This window comes from Pelophylax lessonae, assembly GCF_965119305.1.
Source record: "Pelophylax lessonae genome assembly, chromosome: 8".
Classification (NCBI taxonomy): Eukaryota; Metazoa; Chordata; class Amphibia; order Anura; family Ranidae; genus Pelophylax; species Pelophylax lessonae.
Window position 1 is genome coordinate 107,817,842 of NC_138775.1, and position 12,963 is coordinate 107,830,804.

Sequence of the window (12,963 nt, forward strand, 5' to 3'; positions counted from 1 at the left end):
AAAAAAAAAAAAGTCGCAGATCGCCGCCATTACGCGTTAAAAAAAAAAACACCAAAAATGACAAAAATCTTTCCCTTTGTTAGTAAACGCGATAACTTTTGCGCAAACCAATCAAAATACGCTTTTTGCGATTTTTTTTTACCAAACATATGTAGCATAAAACAAATTGGCCCGAAAATGTTAAAAAATTTTGATTTTTACATTTTTTTTTGGGGAATTTCATATAAAAAAATGTGAAAAATATTGTTATTTTTGCAAAATTGACGCTCTTTTTTTGTTTATAGCGTATGATCAAAAAATCGCACAGGTGATCAAATACCACCAAAAGAAAGCTCTGTTTGTGGGAAAAAAAGGACGTCAAATTAGTTTAGGTACAGCGTCGCACGATCGCGCAATTGTCCGTTAAAGTCACGCAGTAAAAAAAAAAATCGCAAAAAACCCTCTGGTCTTTTAGCAGCCAAATCCTCCTGGGCTTAAGTGGTTAAGCGCGCCGGGGACCCACGCAGCACACCGCCACAAGACTGGGACAAACAGACCCCTGAGCAGGATAAACTGACAGCCAGAAGTATTTGCAGACAAAAAAAGGACAGCAGACACACCCCACAAGTGTTACCACCGCAGCCGATCTCTTCTGGACAGAGGGAGGAAGTGATGTCACCGCAAGTAGACTGAACTGAGACTGCAGGCCAAGGAAAAATGGTTGCCTATTGAAAGTAATGGGAGGCTTCGGAAAGATGGCCGCCAACATGTGCTCGGAACGAACGTTTTGCCACACACAAGATGGCGCCGCAAGGCGCCAAAACACACCACATACCTGCTGTATAAGCGCCCACAGTGAAGCCAGACATGCTGCCCACACCTAAAATGGCGGACCGGCGGTGTTTAACCCAGCAGCAGTCGCCACACGTGTCTGTACCTCCAAATAGCACCCTAAAGTGACACAGGAGAGGGAACCCCACAGACCCACACAGCGCACTTGCTGTGAGAAAAACCCCCGCAGGGACCGGGATCAGGGAGCCCAAAAACGCACAGACATGAGGGGATAACACAGACACACAGGACTGCCAGCCCCAGACAGAGGCCCCACACAGAATGTACATACCTGTACTCGATGGCGTGGGGTGCCTCTCATCGACAGGAAACCGCCCACCCTCAGATGGCAGGGGTGCCGTCAGCCAAAAACGCAGGACGCTAACAGTGCACGGAGAACCGTAAATGAGGCCTCCAGGCGAGGTAGCCACCTTGCAGGCTGTATCCCTGAGGACAGGGATGGGTCGTTTGCGAGGCCAGGGCAAACACATAGCCAGCTAGACGCTCGATGGCGGGCTGGGATTCCATCAGGCTCTCTGTCCTGGAAACCAGGACGACCAGTCCGACTCCCAGCTCCGCAAACGCCGTCTTCGTCCGAAGATCCGACTAACTAACGCTGATAAAATAAACAGCTAGTATTGCAAAGAAAAAATACATTTGCAGTAAAAAAAATCATAAAATAGAAGAAGAAGTCTGAGACTATAGCCTCAGCACAGGGAAGCCTATCTTACCCCTTAACTAGGCAGAAGACAAACTGAGTTGGGATGGCTGATGCAGGGGGTATTGGACCAGTGGGACAGCCCCCATAGGTGTGTCTATGTAAATGCTTTGTTTTTTAACAGTCAATACCCCATTGGTGAAGACTGTATGAGTGGGCGGCGACTGTCGGAGGACGTAAGAGAAATGTGATATTAGATGTCCACAATGTACAAGTATAGCCGGTGCTAAGCTGACTTGATTGTGGTTTCCTAAATTTCACCGTTGCCCATATACCAGTAATTTAGGTTGTTTTTGGTTAATTACAGACAGATCTGTGAGAATAGATGTCTGCAGTGTGAAGGCATTACCTTGCAGGGACTACCACACTGCGATTTGCCTAATCTCACCACTGCCTGCTATCTTGACATTACTACCTTTGTGCGATTATATTAACATGTTCATTCATATGGTTTGAGTGTGGATACGGGTGTGCATCCTTTTGGCAACGTTGTCAGTTTTTAATGTATGTGTAGTGTGGCCTGTTTTGTTTTGCTATTTGTGTTTCATTTTTGACATTCATTAAAAATTTTAAGAAGAAAACCGCGCTGCTCTATTTCCCTCCTCCTTTACCAAACACCTTTGGTCTATCCTTTTTGTTCTACACATATTGATTGTCGTGTTCAGGAGTTGAAGGGTTAGATGCCACTTTGATTGGTGAGTCGGTGCTTCTAATCTAGACCGGAATACTTACTAATCTGATCTTTCCCTGATCCTAGGGTACTTAGCCTTTGCTTTTATCCATGGTCATACATTGCTGTTGTGTTACTGACAGTCCAGCATTAGCACTTAGCAGGGCTGCCAAAGCCAGGCTGGACTGATTAGGTCTCAGTTCACAATATGATCCACATATGAATCACACAGGAACCACACCACATTCCTGTTAAATGTTAAATTCTCATGTGATTCAGGGTGGTGCGATTTGGGCTCATTTTGAAATCAAAATGAAATCATTTCACCTCAAATTACACCAAAGTCATGCATGTACCAATTTTGGAATTGCACTGCAACCAGATTGCATGGTTGTTTTGTACCATGCAACCAGATGCATGGTTGTTTTGTACCATGCAAACCAGTGCAGGCAAACATTCTTTCCATGAGATTTTAGAGTGCTCCTGATATTGTACAACAGCTGGCTTTCGGGAAGATGTAATTAGCAGTCACTTCTGGTTAATGTTTAGATATTCTGGAAGGTGAGCGGGGTCCAGACCAGAGTGCAGCAGATGGCATACATGGTTTGCAACACAGGAACGCTATAGCAGAAGGTGAGCAGGTGCCAGAGTAGGAGAAACTAGCAATTTCATGCGTGCTGCTCAGCGTGGGATCAATATAGCGGGAGGTGAGCGGGGACCAGAAACAGAGGAGGAACAGCAAATTAGAGAATCAGCAGGGGGTTACTACAGAGTGGGGGGATCAGCAAAGCTAGGGGTTACTACTAAGTGGGGCATCGGCAGAGTTGGGAGTACTACTGAGCAGGTGATCTGCTGAACAAGGGTACTAAAAAAGCTGGGAATCTGCAGAACAAGGGTACCAATGAGCTAGGGATCTGCTGAACAGGGATACCAATCAGCTAGAGATCTGATAAATGGGGTGATACTGAGCTGGGGTTCAACAGGGCCCCTTTAAAACATATAGAAAATCAATTATGAAACAATATATAATCAGTGCAATATTAAAGAAACTGTGTGCAAAAACTCAGTGTAAAATGATACACAGAGGGTCTTAAACTGAGGCCTGATGGCGATTGCTGCCAAAACCAATCAGAGTGTGTTCACCTATAACTCTCAAAACCAAAACACATATACCTTAATTAGTGTAGTGCAATCCATATAAATTGCAATCAAAGTATTAGTATTGAAAAACAATGAGAAACAAAGTCTCAATGTTGTGTATAATATCCACTGCTGTGCAACTCAAAGTGACGGTTCAAAATTATATTCCAAGAAATATTGTGAGCCAGTGAATTCGGTAACCACCACCTATGGCTGGAATGCCTGCTCACCTCCAGAGAATGACCCCACTGCAGAGTCGCAATCGCCTGTTAGGATGTGTCACAGGATGCCACGGGGGTATCTATAAACCTTGCTGTCCTCCTCTTAGGGTCTCAATCATTCATGTGCGCCCATAAAATAATAAAATAACACCATAGTGCTCTCTGCTTTGAATATTATATAAAACATAACATGGGGATTAAAAATACTTCCCCCGCTATATACTGGAGTGTACAGAAATAATCAGATTTAAAAAAAAAAATACTAACAAAAATATGTGAAAACCATCTGCTCAACACGCTGACACAAACAAAAAAACGTCCAGGGTAACGGCTTCTCCCACCTGTACGCGTTACACCCTCTAATGGGCTTCTTCAGTAAATAGACAATCAATCAACACAGGGCATTTGCCAAGCTTCATTAAAAATTCAAAAAAGCATAACTGAAGCATCAAAACATCACTGAAGTGTCAATGAAGCATCACAAACACATCAAAAAAGAATGTTGAAGCACTTTAACCACTTCAGCTCCGAAAGGTTTTACCCCCTTAATGACCAGGCCATTTTTTGCGATTCGGCACTGCGTTACTTTAACAATTGCGTGGTCGTGCGACGCTGTACCCAAATACAATTGATGTCCTATTTTTCCCCACAAATAGAGCTTTCTTTTGGTGGTATTTCATCACCTCTGCAGTTTTTAGATTTTGCGCTATAAACAAAAAAAAGAGCGAAATTTTTAAATAAAAAAATCACAGTATGTATTACTGTCCGCTATAAAACATTCCCAATAATTTTTTTTTTAAAAACCAAAATTTTTTTTATCAGTTTAGGCCAATTTGTATTCTGCTACATATTTTTGGTAAAGAAAATCCCAAAAAGCGTATATTAATTGGTTTTCGCAAAAGCTGTAGCGTTTACAAAGTATGGGATAGATTTTTGCACTGATACTGTGTAAATGACACTGGCAGGGAAGGGGTCAATACTGGGGGTCATCAAGGGGTTAAGTGTGAGCCTAACTGTGCTTACTAACTGTGGGGGGGGGGCTCTGTGAAAGGAACACAGAGATCGGTGTTTCTTAGCTGAGACACAGGATCTCATTGTGCCTGTCTGACAGGAGAGCTGCCTGCCTTGTTTACATAGGTAGGCATAGGCATAGGCATATATGACATAGGAAGGCAGCTCTCCTGTCAGCTTCCCCGAAGATTGCGGGAGGCTTTGGGCAATCACGCCCACTCCTTCCGCAGTCTGGCTCCCGCTGTGTCTAATCACAGCAGGAGCAAGGCTCCAGCAGCGTGCGCGCCGCTGTGGCCGCGTGAACATAATTACATAGATCTAGACGAATATGCGCAGCCTGGCCGCCCTGCCGCAGTAAATCTATGTGGAGCGGTCGGCAAGTGGTAAATGTGTGTGAAACCTTCTGCGATGATGCCCTGTGTGTTGAGATCTCATACCTGCAATTTATCCAAAAAAGAGTGAAGCTAAAGCTGAATAAAAGCCTCTGAAAGCTTCAGGTGCTTCAAGCAAACTTTGTCAGACTTCTATGGAGGCTTTGAAGACGCTTTGAAGTACCACTAAAGCGACACGGGTCATTTTTGAAGCAAAGCAAATGCAAGGTGTAAACAGGACAGTAAGCTAACAATTTTATTTAGTGACAGGAGCTATGACTTTCTTTCAGAGAGCTTTAAAAAAGCATGTTTGAAGCCATGTTTTTAAGCAAGTGTAAACAAGCTCTTAAGCAGTGAAAGTATAGTAGTATATCAGAGATGTCACTGCAACTTTCTTTTCTGCAAGTGTCCAGTCACCTAAAGTATGGTTAAGTGCCGGTTCACACATATGCAATGTCAGACATCGCATATGAGTCACACCGCACTGCTGTGCAAATCACATGCGATGTCGGTGTGATGCAAATTCAGCCATGCAGATTGTATGGCTAAATTTGCATCGCAATCGGACCAGTCGCACGGGACTCTTTTTTTGGTCCGAACCTGAATCGGATCGCATGGGTGATCACACCTATGCGATCCAATTCCTGTCTGGATTGACAGTTCCCACTGCGATATGCAAACTACTCTGGGGGTGTTCTTAACTTTGTATTGACACTCCCAGCAGTTCACATATGGCAGTGTAAACTGCCTGCGAGTCGGGTGTGATTCGAAAACCCGCAGTGAATTTGCTGGGTTCCCGCATCGCACCAATAAGAACGGGCACTAAAAGACTAAAGATCATTTGTCCTGTCCATGTAGGACTAAAACATTTTTGATTTCATGTATTAGGCTTCTGATCATATATCTTACCTTTGGATAAACCACAAGTCCCTCAGAAATGTTCTGCAGAGTGCTAAGAACAATGTCCGCCGTCAGAAAAGCTTCAGCCAAACTCACACGCCTGTAGACAAAATATACAATAAAATAAACAGATGGCTGTAGCTTCCACACTAAACACCATACACAAACATACACCAGAGCACCCTGTACACCATCCCCAGGATTCTTGTATACTAATACTGTACAAATTAAGGAATGGAGGTATGGACCATAGGGGGAGTACCTGGATAGAGAACGGGCTCCAGGGGAGAGTCCAGAGGGTGGTGATAAATGGGGAGTACTCAGATTGGGCGGGTGTGAAAAGTGGGGTCCCCCAAGGTTCTGTCCTGGGACCAATCCTGTTTAATTCATTCATAAATGATCTAGAGGAGGGGATAGCCAGCACAATCTCAGTATATGCGGATGATACTAAACTAAGCATGCCAATATCTTCTATGCAGGATGTGGAAACCTTACAAGTGGACCTGAACAAAATAATGGGGTGGGCAACTACATGGCAGATGAGGTTTAATGTTGAAAAATATAAAGTAATGCACTTGGGCGTCAGAAAAACGAAAGCAAGCTACTCACTAGGGGGGAAACCTCTGGGAGAATCTAAGATGGAAAAGGACCTAGGAGTACTAGTGGACAACAGGCTTGGCAGTGGCATGCAATGCCAAGCCACTGCAAGCAAAGCCAACAGAATACTGGCATGTATAAAAAAGGGGATTCACTCCAGAAATAAAGAGATTATTTTCCCACTCTACAAGACTCTGGTCTGGCCACATCTGGAGTATGCTGTCCAGTTCTGGGCACCGGTTCTCAGGAAGGATGTGCTGCAACTGGAGAGAGTCCAAAGAAGGGCAACAAAAATAATTAGGGGAATGGAGGGCATCGGCTATGAGGAAAGACTACAAGCACTGAACTTATTCTCTCTGGAGAAGAGACGCTTGAGGGGGGATATGATATCAATGTACAAATACTGTACTGGCGACCCTAGCATAAGGAACAAACTTTTTAGAGAAAGGGAATACAATAAGACACGTGGCCACTCACTAAAACTAGAGGAAAAACGGTTTAACCTTAAAATACGTAAGGGGTTCTTCACTGTCAGAGCAGTAAGGATGTGGAATTCGCTCCCACAAGCAGTCGTATAAGCAGGGAGCATCGATAGATTCAAAAAACTATTAGATGGGCACCTTAAAGACCACAACATACAGGGTTATACAATGTACGGTTAACAGCAAACACACACACACACATCATAGGTTGAACTGGATGGACTGGTGTTTTTTTTTTCAACCTTACAAACTATGTAATAAGCTAATAATGTGAATTTGAGATGGGAAGCAGTCATGCTATACAGAGCAGGACAGTGTGTGTTCTGGTGGGCAGCACAGGTTTCCATTAAATATATAAAAAATGCATCTCTGTGAGGTGAAGTTGACATGGTAACTGGGGCAACCCATCCTATTAACATACTATTTTTTGCTGAAAATATATTATCAAACTTCCTCTTTCCACAAACCCTGCTAACTTGAGTCTCAACTGAAATTCTAGAATGCAGGGTCCACTTTTAGTACATCCCTTTTACTAACAACTTGACCTCAAGAAGACTTGCCACCCTTTAACAACAACCTATCCCATTAAAAAAAAATTGAAAAAAAAATCTAATTTCTTCATAAATTTAGGCCAATATGTATTCCACTACATATTTCTGGTAAAATATATATATATATATATATATATATATATATATATATATATATATATATATATATATATTGGTTTGCGCAAAAGATATAGCGTCTACAAATATGGGATTTGTTTAACTAATAATGGCGGCGATCAGTGACTTTTAGTGGAACTGCGATAGTGCAGCAGATATTCTGACACTGACACTTTTTGAGGATCATTCACACTAATACAGTGGTAAGTGCTAAAAATATGCACTGTCACTGTACTAATGACACTGGCTGGGAAGGGGTTAGCATCAGGGGCGATTAAAGGGTTAACTGTGTGTCTAGCCAGTGTTTTACTATACTGTGTGAGGTGCTTTTACTAGGGGAATAGATGCAATGGATTCCCTGCTTTGCAGGGACACAAACTTCAGTCCTTATCTCCTGTCAGAACAGCGATCTGGCTTGGTACCCAGATCGCATTTCTGTCTCTCTGCCTGACGATCAGCAGGTGCCAGAGGACAAGATATAGCTACTGGTCGAGGCTTTGACTCGAGGGCCGATAGTCTCTAGGTTTCCTCCTTCCCAGTTATGTGTCTGGTGGCAGAGCCACAGCTGTCCAGTATTCTACATCACTGGGATGCGTTTCACCAATAGTGTGTTGTCAACAATTCTCGATTCTTCTTTTTTCTCCCTCTTTCCTCCCCTTCTTCTTTCTCCTGGTCTGGGGACTCATCGGACTGTCCGGTGGTCAGCTTGTTGTGCGTTGGCAGACATGCGCCTTGGTTGTTGAGCACTTCAGCTTTCCTCCACCATGGCCACTGCCCCCTTAATCTACTCTCAATATTCATGGCTTCAACTCACCCCCCCAAGCGATCCAAAGTTTTCCATCACCTTAAATCTTAACATATACAGTATCTCACAAAATTAAATACACCCCTCACATTTTTGTAAATATTTTATTATATCTTTTCATGTGACAACACTGAAGAAATTACACTTTGCTGTAAAGTAGTGAGGGTATAACAGTGTAAATTTGCTGTCCCCTCAAAATAACTTAAACACACAGCCATTAATGTCTAAACCACTGGCAACAAAAGGGAGTACACCTCTAAGTGAAAATGTCCAAATTGGGCCCCAAGTGTCAATATTTTGTGTGGCCACCATGATTTTCCAGCACTGCCTCTTGGGCACCAGAGCTTCACAGGTTGCCACTGGAGTCCTCTTCCACTCCCCTATGACGACATCACGGAGCTGGTGGATGTTCGAGATCTTGCGCTCCTCCACATTCCGTTTGAGGATACCCCATAGATTCTTAATAGGGTTTAGGTCTGGAGACATGCTTGGTCAGTCCAACACCTTAACCCTCAGATTCTTTAGCAAGGCAGTCATCTTGGAGGTGTGTTTGGGGTTGTAACGTTGGAATACTGCCCTGCGGCCCAAGTCTCCGAAGAGAGGGGGATCGTGCTCTGCTTCTGTATGTCACAGTACATGTTGGCATTCATGGTTCCCTCAATGAACTGTAGGTCCCCAGTGCCAGCAGCACTCATGCAGCCCCAGAGCATGACACTCCCACCACCAGGCTTGACTTTAGGCAAGACACACTTGTCTTTGTACTCCTCACCTGGTTGCTGCCACACACTTGACACCATCTGAACCAGATAAGTTTATCTTGGTTTCATCAGACCACAGTTCTAGTAATCCTTGTCCTTAGTCTGCTTGACTTCAGTAAACTGTTTTCAGGGTTTCTTGTGCATCATCTTTAGAAGAGGCTTCCTTTATGGGACAACAGCCATGCAGACCAATTTGATGCAGTGTGCGGCGTATGGTCTGAGCACTGACAGGCTGACCCCCCAACCCCTTCAACCTCTGCAGCAATGCTGGCAGCACTCATACATCTATTTCACAAAGACAACCTCTGGATATGAGGCCGAGCATTTGCACTTAGATCCTTTGGTCGACCATGGCGAGGCCTGTTCGGAGTGGAACCTGTTAAACCGCTGTATAGTCTTGGCCACCATGCTGCAGCTCAGTTTCAGGGTCTTGGCAATCTTCTTATAGCATAGGCCATCTTTTTTTTTTTTTTTTCTTCCATAAAAATTTTTATTTTTATTTTCGTGAGAATTTTACAATACAAGTTAAGCACAACGTATTACAATAAAAGAGAGTTCTTCAAAGATACAGCAAAACAAGTTAACAAAAACAGAAGAGAGATTGGGCACATCTGTAATATTATTATCGTCTGTCACACCCCGAAACGATAGTAAGGAGACCAGAATAAGTATAAAAGGAGGGGAAAACATTACAGTGGGCGCATCAAGATTAAAATTGTTGGGCCCATGGATCCAACTCAAGAGCAAACTTTAACTTACAAAGGAGAAAAGAATGTTAGCCAACCTTAGTGCAAGAGAAGTTATATAGAATTATAGAACTAATCATACCCAGATATAATTAACAGTTTCATGGCATTCTAACGAGCAATGAGGTTTGGCCAGTTTAATTTATAATGGAACAAATTTTGTTAATCGGTGTGTAGGTTATTGTTGGGATCCATCGTTTGAGGATGCGCCTCCATTCAGATAAAAGATGGGGTTCAGGTGTGACAGCGGGGGTAGCGTATGTTGGAGAGAAAAAGAGGAGAAGAGAGAGAGAGAGAGAGAGAGAGAAAGAAAGTGGGGGGAGTGGGGAGGGGGAAAAAGCAGGGACCTCCTACCCCCCGGGGGACTGGATCATTATAGATCTTGGAGATCTATTTGAATTATAATTTACATCTTTTAGGAGGGGGTCATAACCGAACTATAGGACAAAGAATTTTTGAAGCTAAACCAGGCCTGCCATTTAGTGGCGAAGATACATAGGCCATCTTTATGTAGAGCGACAATTATTTTTTTCAGATCCTCAGATTTCCTTGCAATGAGGTGCCATGAACTTCCAGTGATCAGTATGAGACCTTGTAACACTAACAAGTCACATGACACTGGGGAGGGAAAATGGCTAATTTGGCCATTTTCACTTAGGGGTGTACTTACTTTTCTTGCCAGCGGTTTAGACATTATTGGCTGTGTGCTGAGTTATTATGAGGGGATAGCAAATTTACACTGTTATACAAGCTGTACACTCACTACTTTACATTGTAGCAAAGTGTCATTACTTCAGTGTTGTCACAAGAAAATATATAATAAAATATTTACAAAAATGTGTACTTACTTTTGTTACATAGTTGGTGAGGTTGAATAAAGACAAAAGTCCATCCAGTTCAACCTGTGTAGATGTGTGTGGCTGTAATCATCTTGCATACCCCTGAATGTTCTGATCCTTGAGATGTACGTCTAAGAGTCTTTTGAAAGCCACCATACTACCCGCAGAAACCACCTCATGTGGTAGAGAATTCCACAATCTTGTAGCCCTAACAGTAAAGAACCCCCCACGTTGCCTGAGGTTAAAACGCTTCTCCTCTAATCGCATTGTATGCCCCCGAGTTCTCATGCCATCCCTTCGACTGAACAGCTTTTTTTCTAAGCCTAGATCCCCATTTAGATATTTAAAAATTGCTATCATGTCCCCCCTCAGGCGTCTCTTCTCCAGGGAGAATAAATCAAGCGATTGCAGACGCTCCTCATAATCAAGGTCCTCCAATCCCCTAATTAGTTTAGTTGCCCTTCTCTGGACTCTCTCCAGCTCCAACACATCCCTTCTGAGGACTGGTGACCAGAACTGGACCGAATACTCCAGATGAGGTCGGACCAGAGTTTTATAAAGTGGAAGGATTATAGTCTTATCTCTGGAATACATCCCTTTCTTTATGCATGCTAATATTCTGCTAGCCTTGGCAGCTGCCGCTTGACATTGCATGCTGTTGCCTAGTCTATCATCAACCAAGACTCCCAGATCCTTCTCCATTTTTGATTCTCCCAAGGGTTCCCCTCCTAACGTGTATTGTGCTTTTATGTTTCTAGTCCCCAAGTGTAAAACCTTACATTTCTCCACGTTAAACCTCATTTGCCATGTCTTTGCCCACTCCGTTATTTTGTCCAGGTCATTCTGTAGGATATCTGCTTAATGCTGTGCTGTTATTGCCCTGCCTAATTTTGTGTCATCTGCAAAAACTGATATTGAACTACTGATCCCGTCCTCAATGCTGTTTATGAATAAATTGAACAAGGTTGGTCCTAGGACTGAGCCTTAGGGGACCCCGCTTACTACCTCAGACCAGTCTGAGTATGCGCTGTTTATTACCACCCTTTGGACACGTCCTTTTAGCCAGTTCCGTATCCAAGAGCAAACCCTGCTGTCGATACCTGCAGACCTTAATTTATAAATTAAGCGCTTATGGGGAACTGTATCAAACGCCTTAGCAAAATCTAGGTACACCACATCCACTGGTCTGCCCCTATCTAGCTCACAGCTCACCTCCTCGTAGAATGTTAAGAGATTGGTTTGACAAGAACGCCCATTTGTAAACCCGTGCTGGTTACTACTGATGATGCTGTTGTCCTTAGCAAACTCTACGATATAGTCCCTTATCATCCCCTCCAGAAGTTTACATACTACTGATGTCAGACTGACAGGCCTATAATTTCCCGGTATATGCCTCTGACCCTTTTTGAATATCGGAATCACGTTAGCTTTCCTCCACTCCCCTGGTACATCTCCTGTCCTAATACTGTCCGCAAAGATCAGGAACAGTGGTCTGGATATAACCTTACTGAGTTCCTTGAGTACTCTCGGATGTACGCCATGAGAGAGTGAGATACTGTAGATGTTGTTTGTCTTCAGGAGAAAAGGCTTTCTCAGCCTTCTGCTCCAAGGAATCGGTCTCCACATTATCCCACATTTTACACAGCCTTGGCCACTGAGAAGCATAGAGGACTCTTAAACGCCTTTCAGCGTAATCCCCCATTCACTTGTGTCCTAGAAATTGTAGACTCCACTGGTGGGTACCTGCTTCTGCAAGGCACAATTTGGGATCAAGAGTTTACCATTGTCACCTACTACGTCCCCAAAAGGTTTCAACATAAATTATTTTTTATCACCTCTGCACGGTGATTTGGCAACATCAAAATGACCTCCTGCTCATGGGAGACTCTAACGTTAACCTTAACTCTGCCTTAGACAGACGATACACACAAGGTGTGACCCCTTCTCCTGATTACTTGCAAGAAACACTTGTACTTCCTTTTGCTTGGTTGATGTCTGGAAGGAGCTCCACCTGACCATCCGTGACTTTACTTACTATTCTAATCCTTAATGATGATTTTTGTAGAATCGATCTTGTATTTGTGCACCCTCCTCATCTCCCCCTGGTAAAGAAAAATAACCATCTCTACCTCCCTCTGGTCCGATCATAACCCCTTGGTCCAACTGGTCGCCCTTTTGGGTATGGTATGGCCCCTAATCCTCAATCCAAACTTATTTTGCAGACAAT

General features: G+C 43.4%; 1 protein-coding gene across 1 annotated transcript in view; it reads right to left on the reverse strand.

Moving 5' to 3' along the window:
* ADSL (adenylosuccinate lyase) overlaps positions 1-12,963 on the reverse strand; it is a 481,027-nt gene that overhangs the window by 125,275 nt on the left and 342,789 nt on the right. Inside the window, exon 10 of the mRNA XM_082265904.1 lies at positions 5,851-5,941. Within this exon, the coding sequence (XP_082122030.1) occupies positions 5,851-5,941 (91 nt within the window). The remainder of the gene's footprint in view (positions 1-5,850; positions 5,942-12,963) is intronic.